This window comes from Saccostrea cucullata, unplaced genomic scaffold, assembly GCF_032062105.1.
Source record: "Saccostrea cucullata isolate Sc308-1 unplaced genomic scaffold, CSIRO_AGI_Scuc_v1 ctg2298, whole genome shotgun sequence".
Taxonomy (NCBI): Eukaryota; Metazoa; Mollusca; class Bivalvia; order Ostreida; family Ostreidae; genus Saccostrea; species Saccostrea cuccullata.
The window spans coordinates 46,438-60,426 of NW_026936418.1; the positions used below are offsets into that span (position 1 = coordinate 46,438).

At 33.2% G+C, this 13,989-nt stretch overlaps 1 protein-coding gene across 2 annotated transcripts; it reads right to left on the reverse strand.

The window, feature by feature from the left end:
• Positions 1–10,021: 10,021 nt before the first annotated feature.
• Positions 10,022–13,552, reverse strand: LOC134245565 (uncharacterized). Of its 2 annotated transcripts, none has more exons than XM_062727842.1 (2): positions 13,425–13,552; positions 10,022–10,979 (listed from the first exon to the last, which is right to left on the reverse strand). In XM_062727842.1, the coding sequence occupies exon 2, from the start codon at positions 10,700–10,702 to the stop codon at positions 10,082–10,084; it is 621 nt and encodes a 206-aa protein (XP_062583826.1). In that variant the 5' UTR covers positions 10,703–10,979; positions 13,425–13,552; the 3' UTR covers positions 10,022–10,081. The 2 variants fall into 2 exon arrangements, with proteins under 2 accessions (XP_062583826.1, XP_062583827.1); XM_062727843.1 differs by lacking the exon at positions 13,425–13,552 and adding an exon at positions 11,894–11,928.
• Positions 13,553–13,989: the final 437 nt, after the last annotated feature.

A 13,989-nucleotide genomic window follows, 5' to 3' on the forward strand; every position in this document is an offset into this window, starting at 1 on the left:
CTTACTCATAGAGCACATATCGACCGCATGATGTAGTGGTTAGAGCGTCTGTTATGTGTCGTAATGAGTTGATTTTTACGTCAGGGGTTCGAATCTCATTGTGGGATGTAGAGACCGGTCATTCGGATTATTCCGTATTCACAGAGGTCCCGTATTGCAGTAGGCGCTGTCACAAAAAAGATCCCTCACTGCTCAATGGTCCAAAGTTGAACAAAATTTGCAGCTCTCCACAGGCAAATGGTGGCGTTTCCATATGAGTGAAAATTTCTCGGGAGGGACGTTAAACTATATACAATCAATCAATCTATCAATCAATCATGATACACCTACAAAACACTGCCAATAACCGTATCCATGTTATGTGTAACAGTATACACTTTTTTCATGACTACGAGGGGAACAGTCAAACTGTTGTTCCGAGGAAATTGGGAAGACCTGGGAAACTGTTGCCCGAGGCCAAAGGCCGAGGGCAATAGTTTCCCAGGTTTTCCCCATTATCGAGGGACAACAGTTTGACTGTTTCCCGAGTTGTCATAAAATTAGTGTTTTATTACCTAACCTACTATATAATTTCTTAAAGTGATGACATAGACATAATAATCAATGGATTTTAGAATAAATCGGCTACATTTTTTATTTCTTGAAATCAAACTGAGCAATAGACTAATCAAATTGTCACGCCGATTGGTTTAAAAACAATACATTAATAAAATATCAATTTATCAGTGCCTCATTTCTAAACAACATAATAATGTCTTGAAGGTTTGAATATAACATGCTGAGTTGGAGTTTTAATGCAAAGATCTATAATGAATGAAGGGTCCTACATTTTTCCAAAACTACCTTCAGAAAAAAATGTTCTTGGCCTCTTCTTTTAAGTGAAATGAAATTAAAAATATATTTATATAGATATCAGGATTACTTTTCAGATGATAATTTCAAATTGAATGCCATTAAATTGCTTTATTTTATGCATAATTCAATGTAATATAGTTGTAAAGTACGGGAGATTGATAATGACGTCATAAAGGATATTTCAGCCAGGCAACAGTTAATTCTGTTGCCCGGTCAACAGTTCGACTGTTTTATGATCACTCAAAAGCATAAAATGAATCGTGAAACAGTTCAAAATGCCCAATTACAATTTATATACTAGTAGTAGGTTAGGTAATAATTAAAAGTGTGATTTGTCTTTCAAAACTTGCTAAAAAAACGGTAGTTCGTAGAAGAAGGATATGGAGATAACGAACAGTATTCAATATCAAAATTCATAAAACAGTACAAAATTGGAGCAGAGCAAACACGGACCTTCGAAACATCAGAGGTAGGATCAGGTGCCATGGAGGAGTGAGCACCCCCTGCTAACCGGTCACATCCGTCGTGTGCTCCTTGTCATGATCGGGTAAAAACGGAAAAAAATCCGTCGTCAATTCAATGTATAAATAATGGACTAAGAATAAGTATGAAAAACTTCACTCAGCATTTGTTTCAGTGATAAGTTGTATTTGCTGACAAGGTAATTGTAGCTCCTTAATTTAACATTGAGATAAACCGATTTTGTGATGGAAAATGGGAAAAGAAGCTGAAAGCATGATAGAAAGCATTTAGGTAAATGTTGAACTTTTGCAGTTTTCGTCCAAATGGTTAGGATTGGTGCAAGAAAATGCTCTTCTGTAAAACGGCCCCTTGTATTCATATACAGAAATAATTCAGTTAAAAAGAACCTATGTTTCATATTTGGATATTTTATTAAAAAAGACATTAAAGGTAATTTCACAATAAACCCAAAAGATAAACGTGATAAGATTTACTTTTCCATCGACAACATTACTTATGCAGTAATATACTTTCCGTATACAGGGTTTATATTTTTCAAAAAGATTCGATACGCGATAGCATGCTTGACGTATAAACAAATTCTTAATGGAGATAGACTGTAAGTTTTTAGACAAACAAATAGATGAAACAAGAAGTCATATTTCAAAAAGTTTCATGGTCGATAAAATGAACTCATCAATAAATACAATATATCAATATTTTATCAATTAAGAAGATGTTAAAAGTATCCTGACTGATTAAATGTAAAATGTCAAGAAAATGTAAAAAGTATCTTGTTTGTAGGCATATTTTTTATGAAGCGCTAGCGCTCTATATGAAATATACCTACATGGTTGGTCTGTGTGATGTACACTTAATTTTAAAACTTCCTTTCATATATGAAATGACAAGCATAATATTTACACTAAGTGATATGTTCAAATAAGAAAACATTTTTACAAAGTGAGAAAGAAAAAAAAAGAAAAATCCATGCAGTTACGCTTCCCTGAAACGAAATCTTAGAAAGTCCGCGACGACCGCGGTATTCACATCAGAAACGCAGATGTCTTTATTTCAGTTTTCTGCTATGTAGGACAGACAGATGAAAAGGGGACGATTTTTATCGGTCTCTATTTCAAAATATATAGTTGCGTTTCCTGATAACTTGAGTACTTTACCTAGCGAACGCTCGTGCATTTGATGGTTCCATAGACAAACCTAAATTGCTCCCGATTTGTATATTGCTATTCCCCTTGGTGTGTATTTATAGAAGATGTGTTTGGTGAAGGCCAAAGAGAAGCATATCATAAAATGAATTCCTTAATGAACTGCTACATACATCCCAAAGTATGTAATCTTTGAAATTGGGATCTCCCCTTAAACACAGACAGGACCCATGTGTGGAGAAAAATGAAATAGAACCTTCTTTGTATTGAAAATAAGGATCAATTTCAACTTGCGTGTTAACAACAGAAATACTCAGCTTTCCATCATATACATATTTGAGATCAGTTATATACTTCTGTCTATAATTTATTGGTCTCACTATCTTCACTCGATTTACAACAGCAGACAAAACCAGGGCTTGCATCACCCTGTTTTTCGAGCATGAAAGCAACCTTCAAAGTAAGAAAAGAAAACATATACATCAATTGTTAATCTGCATAAAGGTATCTTTAAGGCCAAATGACGTGGTTTACAGAGTATATTCCATCGTCTCAATCCACGGTCCGGAGTCCGCATATAGATCTCTCCTACCCGTGACTGCTTGATCACAAAAAGTGTCGTAATCTTGCATATTTACGCCTCCCTATTGTGACGCCATATTCAGTCAGTGGAATGTTTTGTTTCCATCGCAATATTGAAATCAATAATTGGCGTCAACAGTATACAAGAAATATTTCCTACACTGCGATTTAATATTGAAAGGTCGCGATAAAGTTCATCATCCGACCATGCTTTACTCGCATTGGTCAATATTTTAATGAGCTACAAAGAATTCTCTCCTCGTTCAACCACGGCCAGAATGGGAGAGGATCGTACATTTTTGCCGTGGTTTGCGACGATGAGTATATTCATGACACCATATTTTCTCAAAGTTGTATTTGAAAGTACAATTGTAATTAGTGAGACTCGATTTTTGTTCTATACAACTTCTTCATAATAAATAAAAGGAAGAAATAGTTTTCTGACCGCTGATGATCTCGTATTATTACATCAAGTTTTCGCGCGTAAACTGTGCTTGAATTGACAGTCTACATCAGCCTGGATAATTTTTTTGTCAGGTGTGACAAAATTTAAAAGAAAGCTTTCGGAGAACTATCTTTTGCTGATACACAAGTTGATATTTCAGATACTGGTGAGCTTTATTATAATATTGTGAATAATTAAAAGTACCAGTGATTCAGTTTAAAGTTATGTATTCTATATTCTTAAAAATAACTTCTTTTAACTCAATATGTATCTTTCTTTCTGGAGTCTGATCCATTTAGTTCAAAATTGAAGCAGAATCCAAACAAAAAAGTCACCTTCTTGAAATTATAAAACAAACTGAGGAACAATTGACAAAACAAAATGTGTGTTCCTCTTTAAAATATTAAAGACATGATTTTATGAATAACATAAGTAGCAAAAGTATCCAGTTTAAAATTAGAACTGATTATGATTTTTAATGCACATCAAATAAAGCAGGTTTGACAGTTTCTCACAGATATAGTAGGTATCTGAGAAGTACTTGTTACTTTTTTTTAAATTTCATCCAACCAATTCTCTGTTAGAAGTAGCTCCTTTAGAAATGAACTGCAAAAGTACCAGTTTGAGATATCAAATTAATTTAACCAGTATCAAGCAATTTGATTTGCTGAATCATATACAGAATAATATACTTTTTTGCATAAAAAAAACCTTGAATTGTATAATAACTCCTTGCAAACCACAGCTGGAACTACTTTTTGGGACGTTACTTAAGGTTCTTATTCATAGGAATGCATTATAGAGACCTAATAGTAAAGCAGAACAAAGAGGTGTAGCAAAATATTAATTTTACAAGTTGGGATAAATCTTCTAATCAGATGAGAATATCACAAAATGGGACATTGTGACTCATTAGAGCTGTAAGTAAATATCCCAAAAGGAAGTTGTACAAATTTTGGTTTAGATTTCAAATTTGAAAAAAAAAACGTCTACTCGAAAGAAATTGGTTTTGCACGTTGGAATCTGAATTGCATATTCATGTAAGCAAATACTGGGTATTTATAGAAATTTTAAAAAGATTTAGTCAGATTTCTGTCCACATCGTATGGTTGGCTAATACACATAAAAATCAGATATTTTAATTGATTTAGTTTTCTTTTTATAAAGTATGCTTGACTCTCTCGTGGACCTAACTTCTAAAGTTATGGACTTTCTCTTCTTTCTTGCCTTTTCATCAAGAGGTACATATATACAAATATAAACTTTAAAATATTTATTCATTTAATGGATTAGATAGATAAAATATTCTACGTAGATTAGGCCTAAAATCTAAATATCTTTTTAAGGGGACTGTGGGTCAACAAATTAACCATCAGATATAACTAAATATTTAAGATATGATATTTTGAGCTGTCAACTATCATTTGACAAAAAAACAACAACATATTTCATCATATTTGTACATGTATATCTTGATATGAAGCTCTTCTTCTAAAAGAGATCATTATAGTCCGAAAATGGTCACATCCCTCCCTTCCTCTACAGCTTTGATTCAATGTTTTCATTACATTCAATCCAAACATTGAAGCATAACAAGGTCAAGACATCTACCATGGTTGGTCGTTAAAGAAAACAACTAGTACCTCTGTTAATTTATGGATATTAGGGTCATTTGAAGGTCAGTTTACTGATCTGGTGCGTCTTATAAAAAAACACTTATCAATAGGGACAGATATTACGTAAATTTTACGTTTAAGATTGCTTTTTATCGATATAATGGACATGTTGCTCAACAATTTGTTCGTCTTATAAAAAAATAATAAATCTACGCTGTAAGTAAGGGATAAAACCACGTATTACTTTATTTAGACTACACGTAAGTAATGTTTTTCTTGCCTCTGTAATGGTCATTTTGCTGAGTCAATTTTTTCTGTTGTCATTTATAAAAGCATTGTTTATCCTGTGCGGAATTTGTATACTTAAATATTGTTATGGTCGCAATTAATATCCCGTTTGGGAAACTCTATATGGTTTTAGAGATTAAAAGTTTAACAAGATTCGTAAAAGGAATGTATCCGCCATTTTTGCTCCCGATTCCCGCTACCCCGCAGGCCATAAAGACCCGTATATAAACACCAGGGTCCACCGTCATAAAACTTTGAGAATTCTCAACAGAAATTTTCAACTCAACTCTTGAGAATTACTCAGCTGAGAATTTGAGAATAAAGGAGTTTAAGGAATTTTTATTTTTCTAAACTTTTATGACGGCCTCTGAGTCTGAGAATTTTGGATTTGAGAAAATTTTCATACTTGAGAGCATTCTTAGACTTAAGCATGTTTCATAATGACGGACCCAGGACGTAGTCACCGTTCAATGTAATCAGTCGACACCGGTGGTTTATGGACATATGCTATACACAACTCCATAGCCAGCATACCAACGTGAAACGTCGTCTAATGCCGGAAAGAAACTTACAATTATTGTTGTACAAGTCAATACAGTATACAAACAACACAGATAAACGTAACTGTAATAACATATATGAAACAAATGTAATGCAAGGTAACCAGCACGAACACGGGTCGTCATTCCCCGTGTCGCATACATAAAATGGTGTATGCGTATTTACGAATCGTGTTCAGCTTTAACCTACAATGATCGAATAGGAAGTAATAAAAAGTACATTCGTTCTAATTCAAGAATTTTGTCTAGAAAGTCAGACAATATTATTGTTGTTATTGTTGTTAACTACCTGTATTTTTCATTATATCAAGTTCATCGCAACATTACCTGCTAAGATGAATGCCCTTCGTGGAAAAGTTCACTTTTGTTTCAAAGTGTGCGTCTCGAACGGCAGCAGAATATTGCCATTTTTTGGAAAAGGAACTGAGAAAATTGTTTTTAAAGTTGTATAGACACAGATTTGATGTTAGCAGTTTCTGAAACTTTCTCTATTATTTCATATCTTGTATGTTTTTATAGCATTGTATACGAAAATGTATACTAAAATATCTTCTTTTTCTGGAAGTTATTGAAACTTTGAATTTCTAGACGCGTTTTATTTACACATCTTTACACGTTCACAATTTTAATTTTATCCTACATGCTTAAAAAACCTTGGCTTGAATCATCTTGCTTACCTGTCATGAAAACAAGTTCCAAATTATGAGCATAAAGGTCTATTTCAATTGAAGTAATTTTTTTTATTCTTGAGACAATCAATTTTCCTTTTTCCAATTTTCTCATATTTTACTTCAACTGATATGTGGGGTATATAATTAATATTTTAGAATTGAAGAAAATATAAGATCACGCTATTTTATCGTGTATTTCTTTGGAAAAAAATGGAAAATTATTCTCATAACTTAAAATTGATATATAAATTACAAGAATTTAAGGAAAGGGGGAATTATTAAGTGTTATGAAAATAAAAATAATGTGCATTTTCTTGAGATTTTTCTAGAAATTAAAATAATATTTTCAACTACATGTACATTGTAACAAAAACAGAATTGAAAAACAGTGAATAATGTGTTTTTGAAGAAAAGGCAAAAACGTATACACAGCAAAACATTTCTTTTGCAAGCCGAATTCTGTACTGGATTTGAAAGCAAATAAGAAATAAAAATGTTCATTATTATTTTTTTTTTCTAAATTTCAAATTCTTTGAAATTTTTTTAAATAAATTACCCATGGCAATATTTTAATACCAGAATTTTGAGAGGCAGATTTTACGTGAAATTAAAAATACAATTGTATATTGATTGATTGATTGTATGCTGTTTTACATCCAGTTTAGAGACGTTATCATACACCGGTGAAGGGCTTTAAATTTCGATCTCCACTCGGCACTTAGGGCCATCAAGCAGTGAGTGAACTTTATCGTGTCAATACCTGCCTTGATCAGAAGGGCCCACTTTTACTTTAAATTGCCATTGCGAAGAAACAGTTGCTACCCATTTATTTAAATGATATAAGTAAATGCAGCCGAGAGTCGAACTCATGACCTCCGGATAAGGGTACAAGCGTACCGTCTACGGAGCTAACGGTACAACTAATTGAAGAATATTTATATATACCAATGTGTGCCCATATGATTTCCACGCTTCAAGAAATTGGCTGAATGGTTACTGAGAAAAAGGGATTTATAATTCAGATTTCATATTTTAATCTCCGTCCAAAGACATAAGTACATTCATTTTCTTGATGGCGAGTAGATTGGTTCTCGGGAAAAAACGCATAGGGTAGGATTTCTCCGATATGGGATTTTCTTAAGGAAAAATATCCTCCTCTAGAGTCGTTTTTCCTTAAGGAAAATCATCTTTAGGGCTTATTTTTTGGGAAAAAAATTTTACAGGGGAACATCTACTCTTAAAATAGTAGGGTCTGTATATATTATGATGTTTATATTATTTACTTATCATGATGAATAGTAACATTTATATGTTACATGGATATAAAGTGTTATCAGGCTGTCAAAGAAGAATCTCATCAATCTTTTTTACAAAATTTGTTTTTCAAGTATCTGAGGTAGCGGGTACATATATTCGTCCAGATAAGGTCGTGTTAATTTGTGAAGACTGTATGTACTTTCAATATTTCCACTGATACGTAAAAGTAGACAAATAAAGTAAAATTATCTAATGTATTGATAAAATACTCCGGGAAACATTACAATATCACTAAATACGTTCCTATAAAGCTCTTCGTCAGTAATGTGCATATTGAAAACTTTAACCTCTTCACGTGTTTCAATTTGGACTTTTTAATGTTATCTCTTTTTCTCTTGTTGAACATTTGTATAAAAGTTAGGAAAAAATCGTTTAATTTGTGTCCTAGATAGTTTAAATGATAAAGAAAAGACATGAATGAATATTTTGAACATATATCTGAATATTAAAGCCCCTCAGATATTCCTTACAATAATCAAATGTAAATGATAAACAGGAAATAAATAAAAATGTATGTACTACAAATGGTCCATTATTAGTGCATACTAATGAAATGATTGGATATATTACCATAACATGTTTTATTTTCAGCGCGATAGAAGTGTTACGTTTGTATTTCGACCTGTGAAATTCCTCAAAAAGCATAATGCAACTATACCTGCTTGGATCTACGTATCTTAGCAAATGTCCTTCTTATGGAAAGTTCACTTCTGATATATAATATTGTGCGTTAGTTATGGCGGGCGGGAAGAGTCAAAATTTGATTGAATCGTCATTGAACAAAGCTGAGTCACCAGTTTTTGAATTATATTTTGGAAGAGAAACAAATTTTTTCAATGAAATGACCTTGTAACTCTGGGAATACATTTTTTAGGTGACTAAGATGTCATGTAACATACGGCTCGATTAAGAGAAAACAAAAGACCCATGGGCCTTATAGGTCGCCTTAGTATCATGCAACAACTTTCTAACCATCAAAGGTTCATGTTTTAAACCAGAGGCTATGACATTCACAATTTTGAAAGAGACATCATTGCTCATCTTTACTTTTATAACTAAGCATGTTTAGTTTGGTTATTAAATACTCATAGGCAGAGTAGGGGAAAATGCATTTCAACTAATCAATAATATATAGCTAAATATAATACCTGACCCTACCTCCACACATTTCACAATTTAGGAAACGGCATCCTTGTTCACCATCAATGTTTACTTTATATCAAGGAGTACAATTCTGGAAGAATGGCACTTGCTCAACTTGCATGTAACTAAGTATGTAGTCAGTCTGTTTAAAACCCAGAAACAAAGAAAAAAATCAAAGAATTAATGTATTTTCGATATATAATCAATAGAGCCACAAGATTCAACAATGTTGTTCCCCTTCATCCAAATGTGTTCAATGCCAAAATTGGTTGAGCGGTTGCAAAGAAGCTGAAAATGATCAAATATTAATATACGACAGAAGACGCATGTTATTTAATCTCTAAAGAACCTTAACTAATTTTTAAAATATATATTTTTTTTTTGCAAAAAAGTGGTTCCAATTTTCGAGATAATAATGAGAAGACAAACTTCGTTTAATGACGTATACATGCACATATTTTTAATTATAATGGCTTACTCTACCTCTTCGTTTTATACATGTAGCTACTTTAACCCATTAAAATTTCAAAGTACTTGCTTTAAAAATGTGTTTACTTATGTTGATATGCATTACCTTTTTGATTCGCCATTGCATTTATGAAATACTAGTGCCTGTTCCACATGTTTTGAAATTAAGCATGAGAAGATTTCCTGACAATAGAGGGTTGTTTCTTAATTCAGACTGTTGCTTCACAGCTATCCATCCTTATAACAAGCCACTTTCTCCTTTTTGTAAAAATGGGTGAGTCATTTGTATGAAGCAACATATGGTTCAGACTAATAAAGGACAGTTCATTGAAACGAAAACAATACCACTAAGCTCTTCTTTAGTATGTTTAACTGACTTTTATATGAACAGTTATACAGTAAACTGCAAAATTATCAAAAAGATTATATATAAAAATGAAGCAAATAATGCAATGAATTAAAGTATTTATTAGATAAAAATTTCTGAAAAAAGTTCTTCTTGGAAGAGTCATTGGAGTGCGAGGACTTTTATATCTTCAGAGGACCATTCTCCAACATACAGATTATCATCCTCGTCTATACAGAGAGCTCGTGGCATGTGTATGTCACTGTAATGAATATAGTGAAGCAGCTTGCCATTTTGATCAATCATGTGAATTCTGTTTTTCACCATGTCCGCTACAATGAGGTTATTCTTGGAATCACAACAGATACCGAATGGATCAAACTGAGGGTCACTTTGTGCTCCTGTGTACCTAAATCTCAGAAAGCCCCCCGCGTCGGTGACGACCACGGCGTTCACATCAGAAACACAGATGTCTTCATTTCCGTTTTCTGTTATGTAGGTCGGACAAATAAAAAGGGGTCGGTTTTTGTCTGTTTCTATTTCAAAAAGTTTAACTCCACCCAGAGATAACTTAAGTACTTTGCCTTGTGAACGCTTGTGCACTTGATGATTCCAAAGACAAGCTAAAATTGCCCCCGATTTGCATACTGCTAATCCATTTGGTGTGTATCCCGTAGTCAGTTCATCATGTAAAGGCCAAAATCTATTGAATAACTGAGGATTGTATGGTTCACCTGGTAAAGGGTATCCAATAGAGTAACTATGACAAATATTACAATTCATCAATGACCTCTCACTTGTATGCCAAATAATAAAATTTTCGGAAGAATTTTCACTTGTAAAGCACAAACAAGACCCATGAGTAGAAAGAAACGGAATAGAATCGCCTCTAAACACACAAGAAGGATCCGCATATTTTGTATTTACAACAGAAGCACACTCTTCCTTTATTTACACATTTAAGATCAGCTATATACGTCTGTCCATAATCAATAGTTCTAGCTATGTTCACTCTTTTCACAACTGCAGACAAAACTTGGGCTTGCATTATCCTGTTTACCTGTCATAAAAACAAATTCCGAATTAAAAACATACACATTATTCTTAACTTTTTTTTAAATAATAATGAAAACTTGATAAATCTAATGTCTTCTATATAATTCTTCAGTCTTAATATTTAAATTCATAAATTTTTCATGATTTATTCAAAGTCATACAAAGCAATGTTGACAAATTCTTCGATGTACAAACCGTTCACGGTAGCCTAGTGATAGAGCGTTCGCTTCGTGATCGGAAGGCCCGGGTTAGATTCTCGTTTGCGGCGCCGCGTCAAACCTAAGACGTAAAATAGGTAGTGACTTTTCCTTCGCTAGCGCTCGGCATCAGAAGTGATAGTCACTGGTCTTTCGGATATGACCTCAATAACGTAGGCGATAGACGTATCACGAAAGGCGCTGGTACGCTAAAGAACCCTCACTGCTCAATGGCCCTGAGTGCGGAGTATAGGTCTATATTTGAAGCCCTTTACCGACTGCTTAATCATGGCGGATACATATTTCAACGGAAACAGTTATATTGCCCCCCCACCCCGCCCGAACACAGTTATATTGCCCTCCCGAACACAGTTATGTTTCCTCCCTCGCGTGCAATCATTCTGCATATTAAATACGTCGGGTTCGAAATTTACAGAGGCAGTTGGTAAGCAAACGTAAACAGTTCCCCGAAAACTAAAAAGACGGGACAACTTCTGCGATTTGTTTATTTGAATTCAGAGGATTTGGATAATTTAATTGAGGATAAAAAAATCCTTCAATACCACAAAGGTTATCAACACAAGTGTCATTATACTGAAAATCTTCTCCCACGAGATAGGATGGTATATTTCGGATTTATACTAAACGTATCTGTGTACATAGTATTCAATAATTATGTTCGATGGTCGATTAGGGTTCAATGTTTAAAAATGTTATATACCATATGTTACATGACTTAATTCTCGGGCAGCAAAACTAGAATATTTGATGCAAGGTGACAGGAAAGCCGTGGAGTGAAATGTCGCCCTCTACCTTCGGCATCAGGCGACATAACACTCCAGGGTTTTCCTGTCACCTTGCAAATATTCTGGTATGCTGTCCTCGAAGCCAGGTAATATATGTATAATACGTATAATATTGAGCAGAATTTGTTCACTGCGTGAAAATTAATGAGTTTCATTTTTTACCGAAAAAGGGTGTTGAGAACTACAAGTCTAGGAAAACGGGTTTGCTTTTTCATTGGTCCACTCTTTGACTCCGTTCCCTTTAAACCCAATTCCACTACCCAATAGCCCAAGCAAGTTTTCATTTAAAAGAAAGTAAAATATACAATATTTCAGTCTTGAGTATTATAACCCGTCGTCTGTTGTTCATTAAAATGACAGAAAAAGTTTAGCAAGAAGGAAAAAATGCTAATGTAATATCGTTAAAATAATATAATTTTATAATTTGTGAAAAAAGTATGTGCGATTCAATCGAAATAGTAATGTTTAAATGGTTTGGCACAGTTCCCTTTTCGGGGAAGTATTACTAAAAAGGGGAACTATTTCTCTTTTAAGTAATAAAAGCATTACTGAATTCGGGAATTTTTGTCATATTTTTTTAATAATGCCTCAAATCAATTTATTAAATAAAAAGTGCATAAAAATACCATGTGATGTGTTTAATTTTTATTTAACGAACCTCGATGACCAAAAAATTCGACCCTTCAGTGCTGTAGAAAAAGAGTAAGATGAGATTTAATCATACGGCATCGGGAGTATTCTTTAAATTGATGTGAATATTTCCCTTAAAAAGTATTTAACTATTTTTTTTTCAAAAACAGAAAAAATTCATAGCTTGGTTGCGTGGAGGTAACATCTTTTAAAAATGCATAGGAATTGAAACTCACGTGCAGCAGTAATCCAAACCTTTTACTTTACTGATGAAACGAAAAGTATGGAATCTAATAAAGGCATTCTCTCTAAAACAATTTTAAAAGAATATCGTTTGAGATTTAATATTACAAATAACTATTTTCATATATAAAAGGGGCAGTGGCACTAGTATTTAAAATTATTTTTACGATGTCATTTTAATAAATAGTTTAAAATAAAACTAGGACGAATAATTTCATCAACGAGTTAGCAAGTGCTGAACGTATTCAATCGCCCAATTTGAACACAGGTTAGCTTCCGTAAGAAATATATACCAAAGAGATATTTCATTACTCCTTCTTCAGCTTTTTGCAGCAATAAATAGTGCAGTTTTGAGCATGCATACACTTAATACACAATGAATATTTAGAGGATGTGAAATATTCTTTCACTTTATGTTTTATTCTATTTAAAACAAACACGAAAATAGATGCTAAAAGGGTGAAAATTCCCGAATAAGTAATGTTTTTATTACTGAAAGGAGAAATAATTCATTTTTTTAGAAATAGAAACTGTGCCCAACCTATTCAATACTGTGAAAAATCGTTTCATTACCTGTAAGATTGCTGTAGGATCATATGAATCGCAAGTCGGTCTGCCTAAAGATCAACATATTACAGAAAAAGCCACACCCGGAAAGGTTTACTTTCGTTTTCGATATATAATATGGTAGCCAAGAACAGTCATATATTGAGATAAAATATTGGCATAACGAACGGTGAGCAATCTCAAAAGAGTTTTGAAGCGATACAGAATGAGCTATCACAGACTTCGGCAAGTTGTTTATTCTGTATTTGGCGTGCGGGACCAATTCATGCAATGCACTGGGTTATCAATTGTGCCAACACCTATCGAGGCATGTTTTGCATTAGAAAACACATGATTAATAAATCAAACAAATCTCCGATATTGAACTGAGCCAACACAATAAATTAGAACAATTTTAAAAACGCACTCATAAACAATTATTGCATTAAGGTTTAAAAACCCTTTGATGGGAGAGACAAGATAAAACAAAATGCAAAATTCCGATTAATAATACATCACTTTAATATGATGTTTAATATACTTTTATTATGTATGACAACTGAGAATTATTTGTATTACATACCCATACGAA

Coding starts and splice junctions, on each gene's coding strand:
- LOC134245565 (XM_062727842.1), bottom strand. CDS start 10,702: ATGAATTGTAATATTTGTCATAGTTACTCTATTGGATACCCTTTACCA.